We start from the raw sequence: 20040 nt of genomic DNA on the forward strand, positions 1-20040 counted from the left end.
CTCCTGTCAGTTCTGTTCCGTTTTTACGAATGGAACAGAACCCTATTTTTCCTACCGTGTAAAAAACGGAAAGGAAGGAAAATCGGATGTCAGCGGTGTCATCCGCTGACATCCGCAATGCCATATACTTACATTATGTCCGCATATCATCCGCAAACGGATGGGATGATATGCGGGCACACGGAGCGGATGACAGAAATGTCATCCGCTCCGTGGAAAAAAAAAAAAAAAGTCCCGCAGCGGACCTTTCACACGGAGCGGCCGTGTGAAAGGAGCCTAAAATGGAAATGAAAGGAAAACATTTTTGTATAGTTATATAAATACATTATAAATACCTTCTTTTTTTTTTTATATAAGCAATCACATCCCCTCTGTTCTCAGCTGCATAAGAGCTGGGGGAGGAGAAACAGCAGTACACTGAGCTTGCCAGGGAATGGCTGTGTAGCAGGGGTGTGTCAGGACAAGGTTGATCATTGGAGGAGAGTACACCGTGTTCTCAGCATAGCTAGAGAATTGACCACGGTATATTCTCCTGCTCAAGCCCCGTACACACGAGTAGAAATTCGGCCGGGAAATTTCGTCCGACGACTGATCTGCCGATTTTCGGCTTGTTAGTATGATGCTTCCGACAACCGACTCCGACTTTTTGCCCAAAAAAATCCTGGTGTGCAGGCTATAAAATTTTTGTCGACCATCAAAACACGTCCGATTTTCATCTCATTAGTACAGATTTTGATGGGAAAAAATCTTATGAGCAAGACTGGGCATGCTCAGAGATGAAAGAACACAAAGAAAGCAATCCAACACATGACATCACTTCTGAAGTAGAATTCTGTCGTACGGGAAAATTTGTGTGCAGTCTAGGCACATTCCAACCAACAGACACCACTCTGGACAAAAGACGGACGACCGGTCGGCGGAAATTCGTTGTGTGTGTACGGGGCTTTAGTGTGGTCAGTATTTAATAGGAAAGCAGAGGGACTGACAGGGACACCAGGGATTTCACACAGAAAGCAATACAAAGAGAACAGGATACTTTCTCATACAGTACATGGTACAGCAGCCACATATCAGGAATATGAAGTTTTGGGGTAACAAACGCTTTAACCACTGGGGATTTTTTACTATCCAAAGGCGGATCAGCGGCCTGATGGGTATTTATATAACTCTTCCATAAACGGTACTGAGTAAATAAAGGGCCGCGGATCCACCGTGTTTGATAGATGTACATTGGTACATAGCTGGTTAAATTGTAGAAGACTGTCAAGTTTCTATCCCTGTCGGGGAGAGTGACCCCTCAATTTGTATTTGAGAAAGAGGGGAAATCCAACATTTTTGATTTGTCACCGGAACAAGAGGAGAGGGGAAATTTTCCGCAGGGGAGAGCTAGGAGGGGAATTCTCCTCAAACTGGGAAATTTCCTCTAGCTTTCTGTTGTGTCTCTGGAGCAGGAAGTGCAGGGAAATTTCCCCAATGGACAGCAAAACAAATGCACTGCGGGGGATGTTAACCCTTCACTTTAAAGGCTAACTTCACCTTTTACAAAAAATAATGAATTTACATATATTTGTAGCAAAAAAAAAGGGCATTTTTTTTTGCAAATAAGCCTGCAAAATATAGCAGCTGTGATCAGTGGACCATGGGTGCAATGCCAGGCTCCTGCAGACTATTACTCCAGGTCAGGTCTGTACTGAGTGCCGTTCATTGAGAACTAAAAGTTTGTCTGCAGACTTGACCTTCAGTTCATTCACTCGCAGATCTCAGTAAGGTGTACGTTTAGTAAACTGAGATAAGCCGAGATCTGGATGATCACGGCTTGTCTCAGAGCATTGCAGGTTTAAAATACTGAGAAGAGTAGTGGAGAACATAGTCTTCTCTTCTCATCTCAGTACACAAACAGCTTGCATTCACTGCAATAGAAACGGCCAGTTTAGAAACACATGATGTCACCTGATCACTGTGCTTCTCTTTGAAGATCTCCTCTTCCTACTTCTCCAGCTCAGAGGTGGAGATAGCAGGAAGAAATAGGAGATCTCTGCTGTGAATGTCCCAGTGCCCAAAAGTGAAAGTAAAAACTCTCCCTACTGCAGTGAAATATACATCAACAGCAGGTTAGAAACACATTAACTATACAATCACATATATATCTGTGTATATATATATATATATATATATATATATATATATATATATATATATATACTGTATGTACTGGTGTGTATGTATGTATGTATATATATATATATTTTTTTTTTTTATTTCAGGTACTTATATAGCACAGTCAATTTACACAGCGCTTTACATATACATTGCACATTCACATCAGTCCCTGCCCTCAAGGAGCTTACAATCTAAGGTCCCTAATGCCTCGTACACATGTACCGATCGGCCGTCTTTTGTCCAGGGCTGTCCTGTCCGCTGAAAACTGCAAAAGACTGCACATGAATTTTGTCGGCCAACAACAGCCGACTGCAGAAGTGATGTCATGTGATGAATAACTTTCCGTGTGTTTTTTCTTTTCTGAGCATGCCCAGTCTTGCTAATCTGCTGTTTGTCGGCCGAATTCTGTACTGACTGGCGAACAATCGGCCGTTCTGGTGTTGGCCAACAAAAATTTTAATGCCTGCAGGACAGATTCTGTTCGGCCGAAAATGCGGTGTCGGCTGTCGAAAGCATCATACTAACAAGCATACAATCGGCCGATCGGTCGTCGGCCGAATATTTACGGCCGACGATCGGTACGTGTGTACGAGGCATCACTCACATACATACACAGCAGGGCCAATTTTTTATACAGGATCCAATTAACCTACCAGCATGTCTTTGGAGTGTGGGAGGAAACCAATCTGTCACGATTCAACCACGCCCACGGCGACTAGCTAAACGAGACATGATGAATCGTGACTGGGCAGTATAAGGGGATAACGGAAATAAAGAAAATTCCTACTAAAGGCTCGTACACACGTACCGATTGTCGCAGAAAAGATTCGGCAGACGACCGATCGGCCAAATGTAGGCTTGTTAGTATGATGCTTCCGACAGCCGACAGCGCACTTTCGGCCGAACAGAATCTGTCGTGCAAGCATTAAAATGTTTGTATGCCGACACCAGAACGGCCGATTGTTCGCCAGTCAGTACAGAATTCGGCCGACAGACAGCAGATTTGCAAGACTGGGCATGCTCATAAAAGAAAAAACACAGGGAAAGTTAACCATCACATGACATCACTTCTGCAGTCTGCGGACAAAATTCGTGTGCAGTCTTTTGCACTTTTCAGCGGACATGACAGCCCGGGGACAAAAGACGGCCGATCGTTCGGCCGACGATCGGTACGTGTGTACGGGGCTTAAGTAATTAGATTGGTTGCAATACTTTCACAGCCTGCACTGCCTTCGGTCACCACTAGAGGGAGACTCCAGTCCAATCCAGCTGGCTGACCACACACAGGCAGATACAAATCTTACATACAATCTGATGCACTCTAAGGGTTGGGGAGCAGTCTAGCAATTACCACACACTACTAGGATTCCTCCAGCTATCCTACAAGCCAGAACCCCTGTGTTGATCACTCTTCCCACTGTCCCCACACCCACACACCACAAACGATAGCCTGTGGTCTGGTGTACAATCTGCATGCAATCTGCCAACACACAGTGCAATTGCATACAGATTGGCATGTATGTATGTACTGTATGTATGTGTGTATATATATATATATATATATATATATATATATATATATATATATATATATATATATATGTGTGTGTGTGTATGTGTATGTATATATACCGTGCATGTGTGTGTGTGTGTGTATATATATGTTTTCATGTGTCAGAACATGTCATTACGAGTTCTTTTAAACTTTAGTTTCACTTTTTAAATTTAGCAGTGCCTGTAATCTCACAAAATCTTGTGAGATTACAGGCAGTCCACCCAGTTATACAGAGATCACGGCAGTTCTCAGAGAAAAAACTTCTCCTCTGATCACCCTGTGAGAAGTGAAGTTCTCCGCCTTCTAAACTGGGTGCCAGAGGAGATATTTTTTCTCTGAGAACTGCCGAGAATTGAACTGAGAGAAAACTTCTCAGTTTACTAAACGTACACCTATATGACATGGTTGTGTGGGCAGAGCCCCACACAGTTGTGCTGATTTTAACCACTTTCCTACTGGGCACTTTTACCCACTTCTAGCCCAGGCCAATTTTCAGCTTTCAGCGCTGTTGCACTTTGAATGACAATTGTGCAGTCATGCAACACTGTACCCAAACAAATTTTCTATCATTTTTTTGAGGCAGAGCTTTCTTTTGGTGGTATTTAATCACCACTGGGTTTTTATTTCTTTGCTAAAAAAAAAAAAAAAATTAAAGTTTTTCTTACTTTCTGTTATACAATTTTGTAAATAAGTAATTTTTCTCCTTCACTGATGTACACTGACAAGTCTGCACTGACGTGCACTGATAGGCTGCGCTAACTGGCATCACTCCTGGGCACTGACTTGCATACATGCTTGGCATTGTGGGGCTGCACTGATGATCAGTGCCCTGATTATCTGTGCAGATCTCCCCTGTGAGGAAATGCCACCGATTGGCTCTCTTCTCCTCACACTGACAGTGTAAGGAGGGGAATGGCGATAACTGGCATTTCCTTGCTTACATGTGATCAGCTGTGATTGGACACAGCTGATCACATGGGTAAAGAGCCTCATCAATGGCTCTTTACAGAGATCGGTGATGTGCCACGTCCCAGGGACAGAGCACACCACTGATCGTCACGCCCAGAGTGGGGCGACGTCATAAGACGTCGTCCCAGAACTAGAGAGACACTTTGTGCCGGTCATATTAGAATAGGGCGGGTGGGAGGTGGTTAAAGAGAGGGGCGGGGAGGCATTTGTGCCATATGTATGAAAGGAGGTTGTAACGGCGCTACCTTAAAGTGAATAAGTGCTTATTGTATGTGCCAACTTAAAACAAAGTGCCAATAAAAATTGTGTCATAAAAAACCATTTAGTTTTAAAATAAAGTGCACTAGTGATTTGTGGTGTGACCAAGTTAGCTGGTTAATAAACTGGGCCCATAAGGTGCAACTCAGTAAAGTGCAAGTGCTGTGCTGCATATACTAAACGAGTAAGAAATAATGGGTTCCCAATGTGCATTTATTTTGTGATAACAGTTGATAATAACAGAAAATAAGTTAAATTCATAAATGAAGTAGTGATTTAAAATGCATAAAACTGTGAACATAAATTCATCCGTGCTGTGCGTGGAGTTTGTATTACCACTTAAGTGAAAAAGTGCCAAAATGAATGAGAGAAAGTAATGAATAAAAAATGGGGTTGCAATTCTGTTGTACATCCACTAGATGTCGCCCCTAAATATACGACCTGTGCTTGAGGAAAAAGATGGTCGGTTTCTTCCGGGGTTCTCCAGTGGGTCAAACCAGGCTTTTAGTACCTCAGGTTAGAAGAAAGAAACCCCATGATGTAATGTGTATCTGTAGCGTGGAAGAGAGAGCATAAAAACTCACGTTCGAGACTGTCTAGGATCAGCGGTGATGGCCGGGAAGCTTCCGCGTTCCACGGCCCAGGCTCCGAAACCGGAAGTGACGTATTGACGTTACGACTCCGCCCTACGCGTTTCGTCATGTGACGTCTGCTGGAGCGGCGTCAACGTAACAAGCTTCCGGCCTTTAAATAGCGTGTCCGTCTCCTGGCAACCAATCGGCCTCCCCCGCCGCCATATTGGTGCGTGCAAACTGAAGCCGGACGGAGGACACGTTGGGCCTCCCTGCAATGCCTCTTCAGATGCCGGAGCGGAGGGACAGCTATTTTGGAACATCATTTCCTGACAGCCTATATCTGATGCCGTAGTGAGGTTAAAACATGACATTTATTAAAGATCATTAAAAAAGAGGAAAGAACTAAAAATATATCTTAAAAATGAAAAATAAAAAATTAAAAAAATTAAATCAAAAATAAAAAATAAAGACCGTGCAAAAATTCATAAAAAACATCATATAGCGGAGATTCCATTAAAAGTGCACCAAAGTCAAGAAATGAAAAAATAAAAATAGGTAATAAAATACCATATGCCCGGAGGTTAAGTGCATATTATAGTAATCATGGACTGCAAAGGGTAGAATATACATAATTTGTGGATGTAAATCGAGCGTTTTTTTTAAAGAAATTATAGTGTTGCAGAAAAAAAGATAAAAAAGGTGGAAGAATTATGAAAATAGTAGACCAGATAGTCGAGAAAAGGAAATGGGGTTTTTTTAAAATTAGGTTACCCATAAATAGAGAGTCTCTAAGGACAGTCATTCATTCCTGTTGTATTTAAGAGGGCTACCAGGGCCCCCCAAATATGTCACAATCCGGATCAGGGTGTAAAACAACTCTTTTCCTTTTGGGATGTTGGATGAGAAGGCCCCATAACTAACCCCTGATAAAAAAGAAGTTTTGTGGTGTTTAAGAGGTTGTGCTGTAAGCAAACCTCATACAAGTGTGGTGGGTTACCCCGAACCTTGAGAATCTAAAGGAAAAGTTTTTTTGTATAAATGTGTTGAGCTTAGCGGATGGTATGCTCAAGACGCCGTGTAAACTACACGGATATAGGGTGTGTAAACAATGTGAATGGTCTGGGTTTAAAAGCACAATGTTCTTGGTGATGCTGGATGAGAAGGCCTCAAGGCATTGTTGAATAAAATGAATGGCGTTGGATGGTAAAATTGATCAGAATGTTTCTTTTGATGTAGGAGGTTATGGTCAGGTGTGAAAGTTTAAAACTATTAAAAAGTAACAAACTGTACACCCAAAAACCACATAAAACCAACCAATCATAAATAAAATTATTTCAAAGGATTGTTTCAAGGCAAATTTTCTGTCCCAAAGGAATTACATACCAACATAGAATAAAAAGGATAAGAAAGTGAAAAAAGTTAAAAAAAATTTTTTAAAATTAAAAAGTAAGAACATCAAAAATGAGAAAATCACAGGAAAAAAAGGGGCATTAAAAGGCCATAAAAAGAGCCATAGCAAAAACCAATAAAAACATTAAAAAAACTTTAAAAACTTTAGAAAGCAAGGGACTAAGAACTTAAAGGCTAAAAAACAGGATAGAAGAAAGGTGTTTTTGTTTTCTTGGGAGGAGGTTTTCATGAAACACAAACAATTTATGTGTCTGTGATGAAACAATTGAGATCAATGTCTACATTCAACCCGTCAGGGCGAAGAGATTGCATCAAAAAAATCCATTTTGTTTCATTTCTAGAGATCATTCTTGTTTTATTTCCTCCTCTCCAATCCCCCTTTATTCTATCAATGCCATAAAAAATTAGTCCTGAAGGATTTTTGGAATGCACCTCTTTAACCACTTGCCGACCGCCGCACGACTATCTACGTCGGCGGTCAGCCCCTCACAGGCAAACTAACGTAGGGCTACGTTGCTTGCTTGTGAGGGTCTAGGGAGCGAGCGCGCGCCCCCGCTCCCGCGTGGTCACGGACCCCCCCGCGCGTGTGACCAGCGGACCCGATGTCCGCCGGTCACTCGGCGATCGGCGGGGGAGAGGGAGAATGTCAGGCAGCTTGTGTAAACAAACTGCCTGTCATTCTCCTCGCTGCAAAGACACTGATAAAACGGATCTGGTATGTAGATCCGTTGATCAGTGTCCTTACAGCTAGAGCCACAGCCAATCACAGTAGAAACCACGCCCCTAGGGACACACACAGCCCCTCCCTTCCAAATAAAGTTAACCCCTTCACTACCACTGTATTTTTACAGTAACAGTGCATATGTATAGCACTGATTACTGTAGAAATGTCACTGGTAACCCCAAAAGTGTCAAAAATGTCAGTCAAGGGTCCGATCTGTCCGCCGCAATGTCGCAGTACCGCAAAAAAAATCGCAGATCGCCGCCATTACGCGTTAAAAAAAAAAACAACAAAAATGACAAAAATCTTTCCCTTTGTTAGTAAATGTGATAACTTTTGCGCAAACCAATCAAAATACGCTTTTTGCGATTTTTTTTACCAAACATAGGTAGCATAAAATAAATTGGCCGAAAATTTTTAAAAATTTTGATTTTTACATTTTTTTTTGGGGGAATTTCATATAAAAAAATGTGAAAAATATTGCTATTTTTGCAAAATTGACGCTCTTTTTTTGTTTATAGCGCGTGATCAAAAAATCGCACAGGTGATCAAATACCACCAAAAGAAAGCTCTGTTTGTGGGAAAAAAAGGACGTCAAATTCGTTTAGGTACAGCGTCGCACGACCGCGCAATTGTGCGTTAAATTCACGCAGTGCCGAATCGCAAAATACCCCCTGGTCGGAATGGGGGTAAAATCTTCCGGGGCTTAAGTGGTTAAAATGTCTGGGAAGATTATGCTTATCAAAGCCCTTTTTAATATTCTTTATATGTTCTCTGATTCTCACATATAGGGGTCTGGTTGTTCTACCGATGTATTGTAAATGACAAGGACACTCGATGACATAGGTGACATGTGTGCTGTTACACGTGATGGTGTCCTTTATTTTGTATTCAATACCGGTAGTTCGAGATTTAAAATTGTTTTTTCTTCTTGGCTGGTTCCTATTATTTCTGCAAGGTAGGCACTTCCCACATCTAAAAAAACCATTAATACTTGTGGGTAAAGAAATGGTTTTTGGTGGGTTTATCACATTATGTACCACCTTATCTTTTAATGTGGGGGCTCTTCTATACACAAAAGATGGTTTATTTGGTAGGATTTTCTTCAACTATGTGCCATAGTACACCGTAAATACAGGCGTAAAACGGTCCGAAAAGGTGAAGTCAGCCTTTAGCCACTTGCCGTCTTACCCACAGTAATTTTAACCCAGGCACAATCGCGTACACGTACGTCGCTGGCTAGTGGGCGTGCACTGTGTCCATGAGACAGTGGACAAAGAAGGTTTGCAGCAGCTGGCGTATCATGTGATCGCTATGTAATCACATGCTCACAAAGTATCATACAATTGTTATGAATGGATTTATTTTTCAAATCATTAGTGAGGTAAAATCCATGTCTGGTTTTTGACCCCAGTGATTAGAAATTTCTAAGGAGCAGGATGGAAAATTTTTCTCAAATGTATGACTTTCTAACAGTATATGTGATTTTCATTTTTGTCTCTTCATTCCAAGATTGAATGTTAAAAGCAAACAAAGTATTGAATTTCTTATAAACAACGACTGAATGTTCAGAAGTTTTTTTGAGGAATTTTCCTAAGAATTTTCGAACAAATTTTTGTATGAAATTCAGCTTGTGTATACCCAGCTTATCTCTCCAGACTGATCAGCCTGCTCTCCCTCCCTCTGCAGACAAGAAAGGTGCCCAAGTCAAAAGTTTATTGAGACAGGCTGACTTACCACAGGGTTCTTGGCAAACATTGGTTTTTCAAAAGCACTTTATGGTTTAAAAAGTGGGTGTCGCCAGTCAGGGAGGCCTCATATAGGTAACTATAGAAGAAACCAGCATTCTAGTGAGGCAAACTATGGTTTAACAAACATTGGAACATCAGAAATGCAACATTTTTGGGGACTCGTAGAACCCCCTTAAAGAGGAGCTCCACTCATTTTTATGTTTATTAAAAGTCAGCTTTTACTGTAGGATCCAAGATCAAACGATGTGCTCGCCCAAGCCATCCCTTCCTTTGCTCTTCTGTCCTCAGCACTGGCATCTCTTAACTGTGAGCACCCAGCTGTCACAGCTTGCGGCTTCACAGCTATGTGCCCACTGCACGAGCCGCACTGCGCATTGTGAATGGTTTACTGGGACCTGTGACGTATCCCAGAAGACTACCAGGAGGGGGGGGGGGGAGAACCAGGTATCTCCCACCCCCCCCCCCCCACTCACCCCCCACTCACCCAAAAAAAAGTGCCATTTGGTGAAGAGGAGGCCTTTAAACGGAACTTCCCCTTATGGTTGGAGCTCCGCTTTAATTACAGTGAACAAAATTAATAATTCAGCACAGTGAGAATTCTTGAAATGCTGGTGCTGAATTCTGATGGACTTTAGCGCAGGACTTGACAAATTTGCTTTGAATCTAGGCGCCAGCTAAAAAAGTTAGAAGCCACTTTTTCCCAGTCATCCTCCAGGACGGTAGGAGATAGGCTCCACCTCCTGCAGAAAACACAAGTGCACACACAAGTTCAAAAGGCCGCCCTAGGCTACCCCTTCAGTTCTTGTATTTCCTGTGTCCTGCAAACACCAGTACTGGAGGGGAGCATACATCCCCAGTTTATTTTCAGACAGCCTTTTTTTTTTTTTTTTCCAGAGCAGGCGTCCCTGGATACCTCCTTTATTCCCCCTTTGCTCAAGCTGACGAGGCAGTCAGTCACAGGTATCCTGGGAGGGAAGGAGGACCTGAGGAGTACAGGATTCCGTGCTAAACTCCCAATGAACCAGAACCCCCCCTGAACACCCCTACACCAGGTATGTGGACAAGAGAGGGGGGTTCTGCCCCCCCCCCCTCATTCTTACTTTAGTTTAAGCTAAGGATGGGGGAAGAGTCCAGAGGAACACTCATTGTCTGGCGACCAGGAGATCGTGGCAGTCTTCATGTTCTGCCGGTTCCCGCTGGCTATTAGGCAGGCTCGTGCAGGAGGAAGGGGCACCAGGGGGTCTCCTCTTTTTTTTTTTTTTTTCCCCCCCGCAGCACACCAACACTGTGCTGGTCTATCTCCCGACACGTCCATTCGGATTATGGCCATCGGGAGCGAATATGAGGTTGCCAAGATGGCCCTGCCATAGGAAGTGGTGAGGCGGCCATCTTTAGGAAGGGCAACACGGCTGCGAATAGCAACGGCCATTCCAGAGACCAGGGGGGAATGACAGAGGAGGGTGGAGACTCTGATATCACTTTAAAGCGCCCTTCTCTTTCCCCTCCAGGTAGTCCATATGGCGGCGGATCAAGGCATCTTACCAGAGGCTGGGTGGCAGGACCCCAGCTTTCATACAGTAAGGAGGAAGGGGGGGACTTATGAGTCGGGATCAGTACCTCTGCGCAGACTTCACAGGTGGGGAGGGGGGGAGGAAGGCACCAGGGGAAGCAGCGGTCCCCGAGCTGATGCTCGCTCTCGCTTTCTCCCTGCTGTTGTCTCCTCTGCAGCCAAAAACTCAGGAGTCGGTAGATGGGGCTGACAAAGCCAAAATGAAAAAGCATTGCCGTATGGGTGGAGTAAAGATTCCATCAGACAGCGATAATTTTTTTTGCCAAATTGTTAATAAGGAGACAAAGCCCCTGGCGAAGGACCTTCTTGATTTAAAAAAAAGAGATGACGTCCATGTTAAAATTGGTATAAATGGCTATTGACGGGATGAAAGGAGAGAAATGACCATCCACCTCATCTCAGAACCCCAAGACCGCACAACACAAAAATAAACCTAGGAAACCCCCCCCCCCCCCCCCCCCAAGCCACAGTTGAATTCTTTGGATTGGGAGGAAGAAGGAGAACTCCTATACCAGGAGAACTCTGAAGACTAGAAGACTAGTCAGGCACGATCGAATCACAGAAAATCTCTGAACATCTTTTTCCGGCAGAAGAAAAGGAGAAGCTTTTAAAAGCAATCTTTATAACGGGAAAAATTCAGCCTGTGGATTCAGTCAGGGACAGACTGTATAGAGGGCTTCAGGAAGAAAATCGAAGGGATGTCACACTGCGAAGACCATATGAACCAGAGGCAACGGGCTTTTAGTCCAGCATAGCTAACATATGCGTGGCCAGAGACGTGACATGTTGGCTGGAGCAACTCCTGGAACACCTTGGCAAGTTCCCTGGGACGAAGGAAGCATTAGATTCCCTTCTACTAATAAAAAAAGGGGTGGCATACATAGCCGATGATTCAGGTAAGAATTTCTGCACGCACGGGCCTAGTCAATGTGGCTAGAAGGGCCCTGTGGTTAAGGACCTTTGGAGGGTGACTACGCCTCTAAGAATAAATTATGTATTATCCCTTTTGACGGCAATTTACTGTTTGGTTCCAAGCTCGAAAATGTTTTAAAGAGGTCGGCAGATAAATACAAGGGATTTTCCTTAAAAAAATAAAATAAAAACGAAACAAAAGGGAAAAAGGGTTTTTTTTTTTTTTTTTTTTCGTCGGCAAAAATGAGAAATTCCGATAAAAAGTAAAAAAGAGAAGTGTAGGCTCAATGGAGATGGGACTTCAATAAGAACAAAGGGAATACCAATGTTTGTTCCTCAGCTTGGCGTCTTCCAACAAACCCCAACAAAGCCAGCAATTTTGTGGGAGGGAGATTACTACGTTTTCTCCCTCAATGGCCAGCGTTCTGCTCAAACTGTTTTATCCTTTTTAGAAAGGTCAGGGATACAAAATAGAATTTACATTGAGACTTCTGACCAAGTTCCGATCTACGACGGTTACAGCCTTCTCACAGAAAAGCATACCCATGAAAGAAGCAAATCAGGGAATTACTGAAGGAAAAAGTGATGACGGAGATATATGTGTATCGTCACACATCGGGATTCTACTCCCACGTTTTTGAGGGGAAAACCCTCCGTTAGACACCGCTTAATCCTGAACCTGAACAGGACAATCCTCTACAGAAAGTTCAAAATGGAGACAATCCTTTCAGTAAAATCCTTACTCCCAGAAGCAGGTTTTCTAGTAACCCTCGACCTAAAGGACGCTTTCCTTCATGTCCTGATTCATCCCAGCCATCAAAAGTTTGAGATTCGCCATCCAGGAGGGGAGGAAAACTTTGCACTTTCAGTATCAAGCTCTCCCATTCGACATTTCATCAGCCCCGCATATATTTATCAAGATTATGGCAGAAGTCATGCAAGAGCTCAGAGTGAGGTGCGTCCTCCACTATCTTGATGCCACTAAACCCTTTTAGGAAATCTCCACACCTTTTAGTCTTGTTTGGGGCATTCACAAAGGAAAACCAGCACCCAGAAATTCCATAGATGGATCAGGAGTGAGATAAAAGCAGCTTACGCCGCTCAAAACCAAGTCGGTCAGCCAGACCTGAAAGCGCTCTCCACGCGCTCAATTGCAACTCCCAGGGCAGAGAAAGCTGGGGCCTCCATCGAGCAAATCTGCTGAGTAGCCATGTGGTCCAGTGATTCCACCTTTTGTGACGCACTACAATATCGATTTGGTCAAAAAGTCCTACAGGCGGTAGTCCCACCCCTAGGTATGAATCTTTGGGGTCTCATGTGACCGTCCTGGAGGATGACTGGGGAAAGCTAGTGTTATTACCTGATAACTTCTTTTCCAGAAATCCTCCAGGATGGTAGACCCCCCCACTCTTACTAATGGCAGATATCAAGTTACATATATCAGAACGTTAGTATTTGGCAGCAAGGCAATCTTTGTACAACTGAAGGGGCAGCCTAGGGTGGCCTTTTTAAACTTGTGTGTGCTTGTGTTTCCTGCAGGAGGGGGAGCCTATCTCTCATGTGACCGTCCTGGAGGATTCCTGGAAAAGGAGTTCTCAGGTAATAACTCTAGCTTTTTAAACTAACAAAGCTGGAACAGGTGGAACATGTAGCATGATCTCGAAGATGAACTTATCCTGTAACCCTTTCACTGCCAGAAGAGGCCTGAATATTACATAAAACCCCCAAAAGATATATTTTCAGAAAGCAGACACTCTAGAGAATAAAATAGTGGTAGTTTCAATTTTTTATGTCACACAATATTACCGCAAAGGTCTAGGGAACACAAATCTTCAGTAAAAAAAAAACACATTAAAGTTAATTTTAGGGGGCACAAAACACTATAAATGACTCAATTGTTTGGTAAAATATTAAAGCCCGGGTTGCCCCGAGTAAATAGATACCCAACATGTCGAACTCGATTCACAACATTGACATCAGCAAACCGCTCACCCACACGACACTATACACGCTGTCTGCCATCTGCCTGTACAGTGAAAACAGCGATTCATCCGTGAAGAGAACACCTCTCCAAAGTGCCAGACGGCATTGAATGTGAGCATTTGCCCACTCAAGTTGGTTATGACGTCGAACTGCAGTCTGGTCGAGCCCCCGATGAGGACGACGAGCATGCAGATGAGTTTCCCTGAGACGGTTTCTGACAGTTTGTGCAGAAATTCTTTGGTTATGCAAACCGATTGTTGTAGCAGCTGTCCAGGTGGCTGGTCTCAGACGATCTTGGAGGTAAAGATGCTGGATGGTCGAGGTCCTGGCCTGGTGTGGTAACGGTTACACGTGGTCTGCGGTTGTGAGGCTGGTTGGATGTACTGCCAAATTTTCTGAAAAGCCTTTGGAGATGGCTTGCTTGTAGTAAAGAAATGAACATTCAATTCACGGGCAACAGCTCTGGCGGACATTCCTGCAGTCAGCATTCCAATTGCACGCTCCCTCAAAACTTGCGACATCTGTGGCATTGTGCTGTGTGATAAAACTGCACATTTTAGAGTGGCCTTTTATTGTGGCCAGCCTACGGCACACCTGTGCAATAATCATGCTGTCTAATCAGCATCTTGATATGCCACACCTGTGAGGTGGATGGATTATCTCGACAAAGGAGAAGTGCTCATTAACACAGATTTAGACAGATTTGTGAACAATATTTGAGAGAAATAGCCCTTTTGTGTACATAGAAAAAGTCTTAGATCTTTGAGTTCCGCTCATGAAAAATGGGGGAAAAACAAAAGTGTTGCATTTATAATTTTGTTCAATGTATTATTTATAAACCCAAATGGATGCATCTGGGGAGCTTCTGCAGAAGGGCAAAAATGGGGGTCAATGTAAATTTGAACATAGGAAGCTGGTCCAGGCAGTCATCTTAAAGAAAATACATTCTACTGCCCTGAATGGAGTGGAGGGACATTAGCACAACAATAATAATTAAGAGACTTCTGTTGTTAGATTCTAAATCAAATCTTTTTTTGTCATCTAGTATTTAAAGTAACAACAGTAAAATCAGTCTGTATATGCAGCAAAGAATGCTTGTTATACTCACTGTGGAACCTAAGGGGTTAGCAGTTTATATTTACTAAAACTATTGCATTTCCATGTTCTGGGTACTGTGGGAGACAAGATATAGTGAATGCAGGCTCCTTGGTTTAGTAACACTTTAATAACTCTATACTATTCACAGATCAAGATCATGTCACAAGGAAGAACTTTGCAGATGTCCAAAGGGAAAGAGAAGAACAAGCCAAACAATCAATTTTAATAAGCTGTCCTCCTAAAATTAATGAGAAGAAATTTTTGAAGCATTTATCACGACATGGAGAAGTTTCCAATCACTTCTTTTTTGACAGTTATGTAAGTATTTTCACAGTAGTGTTTTTCATATTTAAAATGTAAACTTCTACGCCCGGAAGGCGGTTAGCGCTTCAGTGAAAAATGTTTTTTCTGTTTTGGCTAGAAAGGGGCAAAGTTACAGTCTCTGTTTCTCTTCCTGTCTATGTAAGCAAGGAGGTGAGGGACCTTCTCTCCATTGTCTGTCACTAGCAGGTCAGAGTTTGAAAGTCAATTTGAAACTCTTAGCATGTGGCAAGCCACGCCCCTTTGCTCCCACCTCCTAGCTCCTGACAAACAGCTTCAGGAGCCAGTCACTCCTTTACCCTAACCTTTCCACGTCAAGCCAGATGGGGGGGGGGGGGGATGCTGTGAATGTACTGGGGCATTTTTTACCTTAAAATGGTTGTAAAATCAGTGAGTACCATTACTGCTTGCCCCTCTGTTCTAATAAGGTATATTACACAGTGTTGATGTTTTTCTTTATATAATGCTTCTAAATACCTTATTTCAGAGTGCCACGTGACCTACCGACACTCTCCTCCCCCAATCTAAGGACTATATAGCAGGAGGGCCTAAGATTCCCGTCTGACGTCAACCGGAAGGTCACGTGACCCCTGTGCTGTCCGCTCAGCCCCATCCGCTGTAGTCCTTAGATTGGAAGGAGGAGAGCTGCGGGAGGTCAAGTGACCACACAACGGCGCTCTTAAAAAAGGTAGTTAGCAGCATTGTTTCAAAAAAACATTGATACTGTGTATTATGGGCTGGAAATAATGCTATTCACTGGCTTTACTGCCACACAAAACAGCCTCAGGAGGAACGGGACAGGTTTGGAGATCGCTCACACGCTAGAAACTGGCAGGGAGGGAGGGGGGAGAGAGGGAGAGACTTTAATACAGCAGGATGACGGAGTCACGTAAACTGACCACGGTTTAATGGATCAACAGCCATGATTACCATGGTCAGTTCGCATAGGGGACACAGGAACAGGCAGGATTAACCAGATATTTTACAGCTTAGAAAGGGAACAGGATTTTTGTTTTATTTATTTATTTTTTTTTTTTATGGTTACACCCTGTTTAATGCTGTGAATATATTTAGGTAAAACCACTTAGCCTTTAGTACTAGTTTATTTTACATTACCTAGAATGCAGTAGGAGTTGAGGCACCATGCTTGTTTGGCAAGGATGAGATCCCTTGTCAAGTTTTTACTGCTATCCATGTCTCTGTTTAAGTGATTTCCCCTCCCTTCCTGTCTACTGATAACCGGAAGAAATATTTTCTTTTCTTTATCGTATATCATGGGACACAGAGTAGCCATAATAGTTACTATCTGGGTTATGCACCACCTATAGGTGACTGGACACTGGCAACCTAAAAGAAAGGAAGTCCCCCCTCCTATATAACCCCCTACAATACAGGAAGTACCTCCTTCCCAGTTTTTTCGCCAGTGTCCTAGAAGTGATGGTCATGGTTGGAAAAGCCCTGAAAAAGAAAAGATTATGCTACAATCCCAGTTAAGATCTCTGTATCCAAGGGGATTGGCAATCCGATCCATCCAAAAGTGGAGGACTAAAAGGATGGTACCTGAGCCTCTGTAAAGGGAAACGTGGTATTGCCTGTAATGCAATCCTCTTGGGCGCTGGACCCTGGGATCCAGACCCTTGGAAAAACTAATTCCAAAGGCATCCTGGCAGGGTGCCCTACAGGTCCAAGGGAGTGGCCCAAAAAATTAGGGGGACCCAGTCCTTGAAGATCGACAAGTGACAGAACCCGCCGTTATGGGTAAAGATTGGATTCTAGTTATAGAAAGAATCCTGCGGCGGGAATGCTAAGTTTACTTTAATTATGATGCACTGTTACCTTCTAATTTAACAGATACCGGGTGCCATGTTTTATCTCTCCACTAGAAGCAGTATGTGTATTCAGCTGTGGCCTGCGTATCTTGGAGGCTTGGAAGCCTTTTTCTGCTCTCCACCCCCCTGATGCTTGGCGGACAGCAGGACTTTGTACATCTTGCCCATGCATCTGCTTACCCTCTGTGGCTCAGATTCGGGGAGCACCTTCAGTGGCCATCCCTTTGGCGGGATGCAAGTTCAACTTATTTAGATGCACAAGCCCGCACGTGGAGCCAGGAGGGGTCATGTCCGGAACGCGTTGGCGTGTTTACAGGCACTGAAAGGTTCTGTTAAGTTTGGGATAACTGTGCTGTAAGCTGTTACAGCTTGGCACAAACTTTAAGTACACTAAAGTAAGTAACTCAAGTTTTCTTGTCTGGAGCAATGTCCTTCCCGGAAAAGGAGTGGAAGGGGAGGCACAGCGGGAAGGGGCACAAGTGTGCCGTTGTCAGGATTGGAAGATCCTAGTCGTACATCCTCTGTGTTAACCTCCCCTGAGAGGCCAGGGGCGACTGGCTAATCTGAGCCATTACAGTTCTCAGGCATAGTAGCCACATCTAGTGCTTCTGTCCCAGACTATGTCACTAAGGACAATTTGGCATTAGCTTCAGCTGGCCTTGAGGGAAAAATTGCTGGCATGATTGCTTCAGTGTCACAAGGAGGGAGGTAAAGTGATAGATCCTCCCCTGTTTTAGTTCAGGATTGGGCAGAGGATGTGGAAGAAGTAGCTGCAAATGGCTTAGAAGAAGGCCAAGCAGAGGATTCCACTTCTGGGGACTCGGGGTCTGAGGAGCCATTCTCGGCCTCTCAACGCCAGAGATTGGTAACTCAGTCTCTCACTGAAATTGTCCAGTCTGGATTAAAATTCTCTTCTTTAGAGATTTCTGAAGGCTTTCAAAATTCTCAGGCTTTTCCCTTACATTTGCTTTTAGAGCGGATAGTATATGCTGATTGGGGTCATCCTGATAGCACACTTTATTTTATCTCCTGAAACCAAATCCTATCTTCTCTGTGATCAAAAATCACTGCATATATAAAAAGTTCAACAGAGGCCTGAAAGAGCTATGAACATGGACCAATTAATGAATTTGCAAAGGTGTAAAAAGTGATAAAATCATTAAAGTCAATGAAAACTGCTACAAATAACATAGATCGTGTAAAATGACAGTCTCTGGTTTTATGAAACTGTGTAACAGTCTTTAACAGATTCTGCAATAAAGGTGCAATATCAGATAACATCCAAAGTGAGGACGGATGGCTGCTGGTAAGCAGCGTTGAGATACCAGACCTCTCCATGGATGGATGGATGGATATCCCTCTCCGTAGATGGATGGAATTCCCTCTCCATTGCTGTTTGCTGGCCGTTTCGCTTGTGTGTTGTGGCTCGTTTGAACACGGGCTGGTCGGCTCCTCTGTATACTCAATCCTCCTTCACATGATACTCACAGCTGAGATGATCACTGCACCAGCTGGTCAGCTCAGTGAGCAGAAAAAACACGCAGGGAAAGTTAGAGGCTGCATTACCATTAAAACAAAAGTTTTATTAAAAAGTGCACTTACATCAATTCAAAAAATTCAAGCGAAATGGGTAAGGGTCCTTTCACACGGGGCGGTCCGTTTATCATCCCATCCGTTTGCGGATGATAAATGTAGATAATGTATGTCAATGGGATTGCGGATGTCAGTGGATGACACCGCTGACATCCGTTTTTGCATCTGTTCCGTTTTTTAAACAGAAGAAAAATAGGGTTCTCCTCCGTTCCAAAAAACGTAACTGATCGTAAAGGATGCAAATCGGATGTCAGCGGATGGTCTTCCGCTGACATCCGCAATCCCATTGACATGCATTTTGTCCGGTTTTTTTTTGTCCGCAAACGGATGGGATGAAAAACGGACATACGCGGACCGCCTGAGTGAAAGGACCCTTAAAATTAAACAGTCGCCTGCAGTGCGGACCTTGCAAGGGGACAGACACTGGCTACTCCTGTCCATCACGTTTCCCCCTCCTACAGGCTTCAACTGGGAATGGAGTGTTGTTTTTTTCTCACAAAAGGCTTTGTTGTATCCTATGGAGGAAAAATTCACAAGAAAATTGAGTTATGCTGCTATTTCTTCTGTAAACAGAAATTTAACCTGTCCTGTAGATAATGCCCAGGTTTTTAAAAATCCTGCTGATAAGAAATTGGAATCTTTACTAAAAGTTTCCTTTACTATTGCAGGGTCTGCAATACAACCGGCAGTGGTAGCTGTAGAAGTTTGTCAAGCTTTGAAAGACCGTATTAAATGGGTGTCCAGGAGTGTTCCTTCTAAAGGCCCGTACACACAATAAGAAAATCTGAAGGGAAAATTCGTCCGACGACCAATCTGCCGATTTTCGGATTGTTAGTATGGTGCTTTCGACAGCCAACTCCGACTTTTCGGCTGACAAAATCCTGATGTGCAGGCTATAAAATTTTTGTCGTCCGTAATACAACGTCCGATTTTCGTCTCATCTGAAAAAAATCTTAAGAGCAAGACTATGCATGCTCAGAGACGAAAGAACACATACAAAGCAATCCAGCACATGACATCACTTCTGAAGTAGAATTCTGTCATACAGGTAAATTCGTATGAAAATAACCTCTTCACTTTCCACATCAGGCTAGCATGCCACAAAAAACGGACGACAGATCGTTCGATAATCTTATCGTGTGTATGGGGCTTTAGGGAGAGTCTGCTGAAGATTTTAGCAGTTTTTTCTCTGATTGGTGTTTTTGCTCTTAAGGACTCCATACAGCAAATGTCACGGTTTGCTCTTCTATCAGTTCATATGCGCAGAATCCTGTGGCTAAAAAGTTGGTTTGCGGAATTACCTTATAAAAATAATTGCTATCTGGCTTTCCCTTT

The 20040-nt window shown here is 43.4% G+C and overlaps 1 protein-coding gene across 1 annotated transcript in view; it reads left to right on the plus strand.

Moving 5' to 3' along the window:
• Window positions 1-20040, plus strand: part of MTPAP (mitochondrial poly(A) polymerase) — a 71566-nt gene that overhangs the window by 1056 nt on the left and 50470 nt on the right. Inside the window, exon 2 of the mRNA XM_082258509.1 lies at window positions 15111-15280. Coding sequence (XP_082114635.1) covers window positions 15111-15280 — 170 coding nt within the window. The remainder of the gene's footprint in view (window positions 1-15110; window positions 15281-20040) is intronic.

The sequence above is a fragment of the Pelophylax lessonae genome, assembly GCF_965119305.1.
Source record: "Pelophylax lessonae genome assembly, chromosome: 5".
Classification (NCBI taxonomy): Eukaryota; Metazoa; Chordata; class Amphibia; order Anura; family Ranidae; genus Pelophylax; species Pelophylax lessonae.